The 10,230-nt window shown below is 45.0% G+C and overlaps 1 protein-coding gene across 2 annotated transcripts in view; it reads left to right on the top strand.

Moving 5' to 3' along the window:
* Positions 1-10,230, top strand: part of LOC122562005 (caskin-2-like) — a 278,200-nt gene that overhangs the window by 174,412 nt on the left and 93,558 nt on the right. For both annotated transcript variants that reach the window (XM_043714379.1, XM_043714381.1), the window contains one exon: positions 8,570-8,667. In XM_043714379.1, coding sequence (XP_043570314.1) covers positions 8,570-8,667 — 98 coding nt within the window. The remainder of the gene's footprint in view (positions 1-8,569; positions 8,668-10,230) is intronic.

Below are 10,230 nucleotides of genomic sequence, written 5' to 3'. Positions count from 1 at the left end.
TCCACTTTATCATGCCCTCACTCCCCCCTCCCCTCCACCACCACTCCCGTCTGTTAGCCATGGGATATCCAAGGTTACAGGTTGAGTGGGATGCTCTTCAGAAGGTCGGTGCAAACTTGATGGGCTGAATGGCCTCTTTCCACACCGTAGGGATACTATGACTTGGCATTTGGATTGAAATTTGAATTAAATAAAAATCTGGAATAAAGGCTAACATAATGGTGACCATGTAAACACCCATGAAATGTTGTAAACACCCATCTGGTTTACTAATCTCCGTCAGGGAAGGCAATCTACCATCCTTGCTGGTTTGGTCTACAAGTGACTACAGACCCACAGCAATGTATTAATTGCCCTCTAGACATATAGGGAGGAGAAATAAATGCGTGTGAAGAAATACATAAAGTCATTACTTGTGAAGAGGGAAGCACAAAATGGCCCAGATTAGTGAAACTGGCAAGACGACAGCTGCAGGTAATTTAATGTCTGATGGGTGAGATTGTACAGTTTGAATCGCATGTAGCCTGAAAAGAAATAAGGTGACTCCTCAAGAGATCACTGTCAAACCATAGAAAGTTATCTCCAGAAATAACATTGGGTTATATCACAGGAGGAGTAGGAAACTAAGAACAGACAAGATAGGAGTTATCTGCTCAGCTCCTTGACGTTGTTGTTCAATAAGTTTCTGATGAATCTGATCATGGGCTTAATTCCACTGTCTTGTGCACTCCCTGGCCAACACTACCCTTGATTCCCCAGTCAATCAAAAATCTGCCCAGACAAATTGAAATAGAAACTGCGGAGAAATTTAGAAGGTCTGGCAGCACCTGCAGAGAGAAAACACAGTTAACAACAGTTTGAGTCCCGTGACCTGTCTTCTCAGCCTTGTTTAGTTTTCAGTTTTTCATCTTTAAGGGGAGGGGACAGTCCAGTAGTGTTGCCCCTGGATTGTTAAGCCAGAGACTCGGGTAATGTTCTGGGGTCCTGATTTCGGACTCTGCCACAACATGTGGTGAAATTTGAATTCAATATTTTTTTAAAAAGTGGAATTAAGAGTCTAATGGAGTAAAACCATTGTCAATTGTCGGAAAAACCCATCTGGTTCACTAATGGGGAGAAACTGCCACCCTTACCTGATCTGGTATGCGTGACTCCAGACCCACAGCGATGTGGTTGACTCTCCACTCTCCATTAGGGTTGCTAACCTAGACAGTGACACCCACATCCAGTGAATAAATAAAAGAAGATTTTGGTTCTTGTCACATTGTCCCTGGTGGGGCAGTGTTTGCTTTTTGGTGGTTATCCTGATGAAGGAGCAGCGCTCCGAAAGCTAATGCTTCCACACAAACCTGTTGAACTATAACCTGGTGTTGTGTAATTTTTAACTTTGTATATTCATGTAAAACATTTTGCCTCTATTGTCATTTTTAAATCTCCCTCCTCTCACCTTTTAAAAATATGCCCCAATCTTTAAATCCCCCATCTGAGGGAAAAGGCAGCTACCATTAACCCTATCTATACCCCTCATTATTTTATAAACCTCTGTAAGGTCACCTCTCCATTGCCTATGCTCCAATGGAAAAAGATCCCAGCCTATCCAGCCTTTGTTTACAACTCCAGCCTTCCATACCTGGCAGCAACCTGGTAAATCTGTTCTGAAGCCTCTTCAGCTTAATAATATCCTTCCTACAACAGAGAGACCAGACACATAAGGTGTGCCATGGCCCTGACAAGGTCAATATATTTAACCAGTCAAGTTAAGAGAATAGAGAAGCTTCATGTCCCCAGACTGCAACCAACTCAGCCATTCTATGTCAGATCTTTGCTAAAATCTCCACCGTGCTTTTATATTATTAAATGAAAGCAAAGTACTGTTAATGCTGGAGATCTGAAACAAACACAGAAAGGGCTGGAGAAACTCAGTAGGTCTGGCAGCATCTGTGGAAAGGGATCAGAATTAATACTTGCGCTTCAGAACATTCTTTAGTTCTGAAGATGGGTCACTGGACCCGAAACGTTATTGCTGCCAGACTTGCTGTGTTTTTGTTTTTGATTCTCATTTCCAGCATCTGCAGTTCTTTCAGTTGTTTGGTCCAGATAGTGCTGAAGAGAGCCTTTACCCATTCCATCCTTTCATCTTCCCTATCCTGAAGTCTCACAGCACACCCCCACTGGAGTCCCTTCTACTTGCCCTGTCTACCTGTCTCACTCTGCTCCTTTGTTCAGTTTGTAGCTACCCTCCTGCCCTTTTCCAGGCTTCCTCATTGATGAAACCCCTTTCATTTCTCTACCCCTTTCATTTCTCTACACCTTTCATTTCTCTACCCCTTGACTCCTGAGCAGAACTGACCACACACCAGCCAAGGTTGCTATTGATTCCTGTGCTTCTGTGACCAAACCTCCCCCCCACCTTTCCTCTCTATATTCTCTTCCCAAACTCCGTGCGCAGGCTCCTGTTGTCCATTTTGCCTCCACCTTGTCCTCAGTGCTGAGGCTTGTTCAATTGTCTAACTCCATAGGAAGATGAGGAGACCATTCGGGCTCTCAAACCAATTCTACAATTACATCAGATTTGTGACTGATCTGTATCTTTACGTTTGCTCCCTACCTTATAGTTCCATAATTCTTAATACCATTGTCAAGTAAATATTTGGAGATTCCTGTCTAAAATGATGGTTAGGTTGGAATTCCTAACCCAAAGTAAATGTTAATTCCAGAAGGGGTTTTCCAACAATCCGATGTATGACTTATGAATGGATTGCAGTCTTCCGATAATCCGATGACTAGTACAGTCCTAAAGGCAGTGGTTGTCCCTGCATCCTTCCTGAGAGGGAGCAGCAGCGTGCTTGATGCTGATGGGTAGAGGAGAGACTATCAGTCTGGTGCGATTAAGTCACTGTGCTGAAGCTGGGATTTTCAGGTGCTCCCCCATAGGGGGAGACTTTGAGCTCCCAATCATGAAGAAGGCCATGAACTCTGCCAGCTTGTGATAAGTACCTGACCTTGGCCCACGTTTGAGTTTCCAATCAGAATCTTCCTTTCAGGAAGACAATTCCTGCTGGTCCAGACCCTTACACTTTCTGAAGGCCAATATCACAACAGCAACTTGCAGTTATGCAGTGCCTTTAACGTAGTAGGTGAGATAGGTGTTCAGCAGCAACTTATTGGAGGAGGGAGTCATGGAGAGGGAATGTCAGAGTATGGCCGCCAAAGAAATGGAGGAAAGCAGGGATAGTAATAAGGCCAGAATGAAGGAAATGCAGTGTTCTCTGAGGGCTGTCAAACTGGAAGACATTAGGGACGTTGGGAGGGAGGAGAAATGTTAAAGAAAAGATGATCATTTCAAATTGGAGGTGTTGCTAGACTGGCAGCTGATATAGGTCAGTGAGCACAAGGTACACAACTCTTTGCACACATTAGGCCATGGGCATCATTAGTCAATTTTGAAGGAGCGGGTTAAGACGTGAAGAACTAAGGAAAGGTACACTGGCATTGGAGGCAGTGCAGAGGAGGAGAAATGTTAAAGAAAAGATGATCATTTCAAATTGAAGGTGTTGCTAGACTGGCAGCTGATATAGGTCAGTGAGCACAAGGTACGCAACTCTTTGCACAAATTAGGCCATGGGCATCATTAGTCAATTTTGAAGGAGCGAGTTAAGATGCGAAGAACTAAGGAAAAGTACACTGGCATTGGAGGCAGTGCAGAGGAGGTTCACTAAGCTGACCCTGGGTATGGAGGGAGTGGGTTATGAGGAGAGGCTGAGTATGTTGGACCTGTACTCTCTGCTGTTCAGAAGAATGAGCGGTGACCTTATTGATTCTTTGGGCATTTGACAGCATAGATGGGGGGAGGTTGTTTCCCATTGTGGGAGAATCTAGGACTAGAAGACAACTTCTCAGAGTGTGCGGGGCATCCAGTTAAAAGAGAGATGTGAAATTTCTTACCTGAGGATAGTGAATCTGAAGAATTCTTTACCACAGACAGCTGTCAAACCTAAGTTGTTAAGTACTTTTTTGCCATTGTTAAGTACGAGACAGATTTTTAATCATTAAGGGAATTAAGTGTTATGGGATAAGACAGGAAAATGATGATGAGGTTTGTCAGGTTAATCGTGATCTTATTGAATGGCAGAGCAGACGCAATGGGCTGAATGGCCTTCACCTGCTCCTACATCTGATAGTTTCAACGTTGCATATTTAAAAAGAAGTTCCAGTTGGTTGGCAATTTTCCATAACACGCTTCACGGCTCTTGCTTGAAGCTGAAATGTTTTAAAGAGTTCAGTAGTTTCAAAGGGAGTTTTCTGGTGTCAGGTTGATAGCAATCAGATGTCTCCGTAAAGGGAAAGGATGTCAGTGACAATGCAGGCTAATTGAACCTGTGATTTCTCCGAGGTGTTGAGTGAGTGCCTGCTGTTGAGCAGCTGGATCCTGCAAGGGTTCGCTTGCCATTGGCCAGCCGCTGGAAACCTGCCAACTAGTTTGTCATCACACGGTCAGTATGTGAACGATAAACCCAGATGGGACCATTGGAACCAGAGTCGGCCGGGGGGCAGGGGGGTGGCAGTGAGCTGGGCCGGTGGGGGGAGTGAGCTGTGCCAGGGCCTGGCACAGGGGCACCATCATCTTAAGGATGGATGAAGTAGATCTATCCTGTCAGGGAGGCATTTATCTGGACAGGTCTTCTGATAGTGGACTGCTTTTAGCAAACAACCTCCCCATTTGGATTAATATAATTGTTTATGAGAAATTGTGTTGAACACGTTGGTACCACATTTCATACTTAAAGACACTGACGACTTTTCAGAGAGCCTTCATTGCGTTCAGAATGTCCCGCGATTGTGAAAGGCCCTTTCCAAATGTAAGTTTCATCTCAGGTCAGTGCTGCTTCCCGAACTGAGTTTCAAATATCTTTCCTTTCTCTATGTTGTCGGGATGTTGAAATTGAGCGGCATTGCATTGTGCCCTACTCTTAGTTTCGGATCAGTAAAAGCCGTGGTCTCTTTCAGCCTCCCCTGACAATTCAGGTGTATAAGAGGAGAACAGACTTGACCATGTTTTCCTCACTGCCTGATTTACCTCATCTGTGCTCTGATTCACAGTATTTCTCACCTTCTGTGGAGAAGACCACCCAGTGGGATATTGCTCACTTTGCCGCACTGATGGCAAAGGTCATAAATGTCTACACTCTTTCAGAATCATAGAATCCCTACAGTGAGGAAAGAGGCCATTCAGCCCATCGAGTCTATACTGACCCTCTGAACAACATCACCACCCAAACCCATCCACCCACCCTATCCCTGTAATCCTGCATTTCCAATGGCTACCTCACCTAGGCTGTACATCCCTGGACACTACTCGGCAATTTCCCTTGGCCAATCCACCTAACCTTCACATCTTTGGACTGTGGAGCACCCAGCGGATCCACACACAGACACGGTGAGAATGTGCAAATTCCACACAGAGTGTCACTCAAGGCTGGAATCAAGGCTGGGTCCCTGGTGCTCTGAGGTAGCAGTGCTAACCACTGAGCTGCCCTGCTGCCCACTCTCCTTTCTTGTGATCTGGGCCATGGCCTTTCAATGGGCCTCTCAAAAATATAACAGAACTAACTGCTGATATGTGCAGGTACCATTGTTACAGAAGGATGGGGGTGAGTGGAGAAAGAGCATTGAATTATTTCATCTTGCTCCTCTTCCGCCCATTAGCAGAGGTCTTTCTTTTTATTTTTCTGATTCCTTATTCCTTTTCAAGTCAGTGTGTCCTGTTCCCATGACCTGGAGCAAACACGATTGGGTTAATCCGGAAGAAAGGTTCAAAGCTTGTGAGAAGATTTGTAGCTCGGGTGCTCGTTGTTGTGGTTCTGTTCACCGAGCTGGGAATTTGTGTTGCAGACGTTTCGTCCCCTGTCTAGGTGACATCCTCAGTGCTTGGGAGCCTCCTGTGAAGCGCTTCTGTGATCTTTCCTCCGGCATTTGTAGTGGTTTGAATCTGCCGCTTCCGGTTGTCAGTTCCAGCTGTCCGCTGCAGTGGTCGGTATACAGATTCAATCAATAAGCACATCGACTTGGACCCAATATACCGACCACCGCAACGGACAGCTGGAACTGACAACCGGAAGCGGCAGATTCAAACCACTACAAATGCCGGAGGAAAGATCACAGAAGCGCTTCACAGGAGGCTCCCAAGCACTGAGAAAGGTTCATTTATGCATTCAGACTTAGGGAATGGTTATTGCAATGTGTACATATTCACAAGCATATAAGGAAGAAATAAAAATATAGGGGAAAAAAAGTAATGGAAGAGGTTAATTTTTTTTTTACAGAATAATCAGTTATGTGAACTTGAATTCATGTGATTTTTGTCTGAGTCAAGATTAGAGTGGTGCTGGAAAAGCCTAGTTGATTTTTGTCTGAGTGCAGGAAGGCCTTATCCAGTGCAAGTTCCTCTCAGCAGGACTGTGGGTGAAGTTGACTAATGGCAAAATTCATTTCATAATTATTAAAGTTGTAGCAACATGAGGTTAGTGTCTGCATTTCCAGAAGATATGATGTTTCTTCTGGAATTGAGTTACAAAGATGTTAGGACTTGAAGTTTAGCCTGGAGTTTGGTTATGATGATGTGGAGGTTGGATTGGGGTGAACAAAGTCAAAAGTCACATGACGCCAGGTTATAGTCCAACAGGTTTATTTGAAACCATTAGCTTTTGGATCATCGCCCCTTCAACAGGTGAAGTCTTGTGATTTCAAATAAATCTGTTGGACTGTAACCTTGTGTTGTGTGATGTCTGCCTCTGGTTTGATGTTAGAAGGCCATAGATTCTTCGCAGACTGTTGGTAATGTTAACTATATTCTTACCAGACTGAAGTCATGGTGTCTAGAACTTAATTAACCGCACCGCAGCCAGAGTTGTTTGGTCATGTGCCCTGTCTATTAAGTTGTCAGTTTCAATTCAACGATTAGTTTCGTGTTTCTTGTCAGGGGTCCTGTCTTTACTTCAGGAGATAAATGGGACTATTAGTACCTCCACGAGTATGATGGGGTTAAGCGTCTATGCCCCTGGTCAGCCCAATATTCACGTTTAAAGGATGAACGGTGAGCCTTTAGCGCCACTTCAAGCATATTGGCAGGGATCCTCTCAGGTTTTAACTAAGCGTGCTGAAACGCATGTTAAGATGGCGATGAACACACCCCTTTCTCACTTAATTGCCAGCCTAATCCGCCCATTGGCAGGTTTCCCACTCTATCAGGTGCTCTGATACTGGAGTATTAGCAAAAGTTGCAGGTTAACCAAACAACGGTAGCTTTTGGGTCCTAAGGACAACTGCTTGAGGTATCCTCTGGAGGTGATCGAGTAATAACCGGGTGAGTTTTATTTTGTCTTTGCAGGACGGGGGATGTTGTGGGGAGAGGTTTGGCAGGGTCGGGGTCCCATGCCCCAACCCACAGACCAGCCACCTTTCCTGCCTGGAAAGGGGATGGTCAAAGAGTTGGTGAGGTGAGGCCTCTCAGTGGTCATTATTGGACCTTCTGACAGTTTTTATTGCTGGTGAGTCATGAAATATCTCTCTGGTCCAGAAGTTAATTGCAGAGTGGCAAGAGGAAGCAATGTTTCATTTTGTGGAAGACCCGCTTTGTCTTCTCTCCAACTCCGGGGAAGGGGGTCAGTTTTTGCCGTCAGGTTTCATTTGCTGTCCCCCTTTGTTCTCCGCCTCTGCCTGATGAGATAGAAATGTCTCCTGCTTCCTTTTATGTTGGTTTGACCAGGATATCCACTTCCCAAGCAGCACTGGGAAACAGTCTTTCACTAGTCCCTTACTCATTGTCCAGTACGTTCACACTAGGGATCAGTGGGTCTTGTGTCTATTGTTAATAGCCTGTTAAATCTCTCCTTCATACCTCAGTGATCAGAACTAGAGGCAGTCCGCTGAGCACAGAGTTGTACAGTTTAGACCCAGTTTCCTGTGACTTATCATTGCCTTCAACAATTACTGTTCCACTAAAGTTGCCAACTGCGGTTACATTTATTCCTGGAGGTTCCTTCGCACAATCTATCTTCCGCAAAGAGTCTGAGGAGTCTTATTGGACTTGAAATGTTAACTCTGTTTCTCTCTCCACAGATGTTGAGTTTCTCTAGCACGTCCTGTGTTTTTATTTTGAAAATAGGAATTTGGTAATGAGTCTTTCCATATGGTGTTAGGGGGGCAGTGAGCCACAAGGCTGGATGTGTTGGCTGCGTAGGGTTGGAACGTGTGATGAAACCCTGAGCTCAGAAGTGCAGGTGAAAATCCTGGAGTATTTTACAAAAGAACAATTAGAGACTGCTATGGTTAGGGAGGGGGGATGCGTTAGAATCCTGACTTCAGGGAAACCAAGGTCGCTGAAATGTCACAAAATGTGTTTTCCTTGTTATTTTAGCAGGACTAAAATATAGTTTGTTCTCCAACATCTGACCTTTAAGGTTCTGAAACCATGGAGCTGCTTTGATGAATGAAGGACAATGTGATGTACAAGGGTCTCAGGACCACAGTTTGTGACTGTGTTGTTGAAGTGTGTCTGTTCTATCTGCAGATTCTCAGCTTTGCACCATGCTGCCCTTAGTGGGAGCACTGAGCTCATTTCATTGCTGCTCGAAGCCCAGGCCATGGTGGATATCAAGGACAGCAATGGTTTGTATTATTTTATATTCTTCCCAAGCTTTCAGCTTCCTGCCCAAGCTCGTGGAGCTCCCTGTCCTCCTCCAATCTGTGGCCTCTTGCTCACCCCGATTTCTGTTGCTCCACTGTCGGAGGCTGTGGCTGTAGCTGCTTTGCCTATTCCCTCCCGAATCCCCTTCGCCCGTCTCCTGTTCTTTAAGATGCTCCTGAAAGCCTGTGATGTTCATGGATTCACTCTACTGCTTGTCTACTACAGTGTGAAACACCCCCCTAAACCACTACAACATCCATGCATTTAGTGCCTTTAGCGTAGCCTTACATTCCATGGCACATGAAACAAAATTTGTTATCGATATGCATAACACTGTATAATGACCAAATGTGAATGGTTTGTTAGTTATAGTATACAGGTGAAGGGGATTGTCTATTTAAGGACTGAGAACACTGATAAAGAGAGACTGCTAGGACCTAGGGGCAATACGTCAGAGAGTAGACCCCTGTGCTTAAACCTATTATTGAGAGTAGTAGATATTTCTTAATCACCTTGTTCAGAGTGGCTGTGGTAAGTTCTGGAGCAGGTGGGACCTGAACCTTGCTGCCCTGAATCAGAGGCAAGGACACTACCACTGTGTCACAAAAAGCCCTATGTGTCCAACTTCATACTTTACCCAATGGGCTTAGGATTGGATTAACTCCAGATGTTCCTTTGAGGGCTTTCCCAAGCCTCAAAGAGAGAGGTGAAGAGTCGGTGAAAGTTTGGGCAGAGGATTCCATAACTACAGGGCCTAGCCAAGTGATGGTACGGCCACCGATTGACGAGCAAAGAGAACCGTGGATGCATGAGGCCAGAGCTGGAGGCGCGTTAAGATTGCTGAGGGTTTTAGAAGCAGGTGGAAGTTCCAGAAATAGGGCAATGTGAGATCATGAGTCATTTGGAAGTGAGGGGAAGCACTTTAAAATGGGGGCATTCTAGACAGGGGTGAATAGGACTTGTTTAGAATTAGAATGTGGGCATCACAGTTTCATTTGATAATCCTCTTGCAAAGTGCACTGGGATGTTTTACTCCATCAAAAGTGCAATATAAATGGTTTTTTCTTCATTTTGCGTGTTGCATCCTCACCATTGAAGCTGTCTGCTTCGTTTCTTGCCCAGCCAGTGGAGAAGACAGGGAGTGACATTTTCCTTGTGTGGGAAGGTGGGAGCTGGCACAGTCTGTACTTGGGCCTACTTTGCCGTCCGATGGGGTCCTGTGTGATCTGTAACTCACCTACATTTAGCTGCTTTTGGTAAATCCCTTTGATTCCCTCACTCCAACAATAAGCGAAAGGCAAGGACTGATTCGGGATAGTCAACATGGCTTTGTGCGTGGGAAATCATGTCTCACAAACTTGATTAAGTTTTTTGAAGAAGTAACAAAGAGGATTGATGAGGGCAGAGCAGTGGATGTGATCTATATGGACTTCAGTAAGGTGTTCGACAAGGTTCCCCATGGGAGACTGATTAGCAAGGTTAGATCTCATGGAATACAGGGAGAACTAGCCATTTGGATACAGAACTGGCTCAAAGGTAGAAGA

The sequence above is a fragment of the Chiloscyllium plagiosum genome, chromosome 24 (genome assembly GCF_004010195.1).
Source record: "Chiloscyllium plagiosum isolate BGI_BamShark_2017 chromosome 24, ASM401019v2, whole genome shotgun sequence".
NCBI lineage: Eukaryota > Metazoa > Chordata > Chondrichthyes > Orectolobiformes > Hemiscylliidae > Chiloscyllium > Chiloscyllium plagiosum.
Note: the sequence above shows the minus strand (reverse complement) of the source record. Positions and strands in the feature narration are given on the sequence as shown.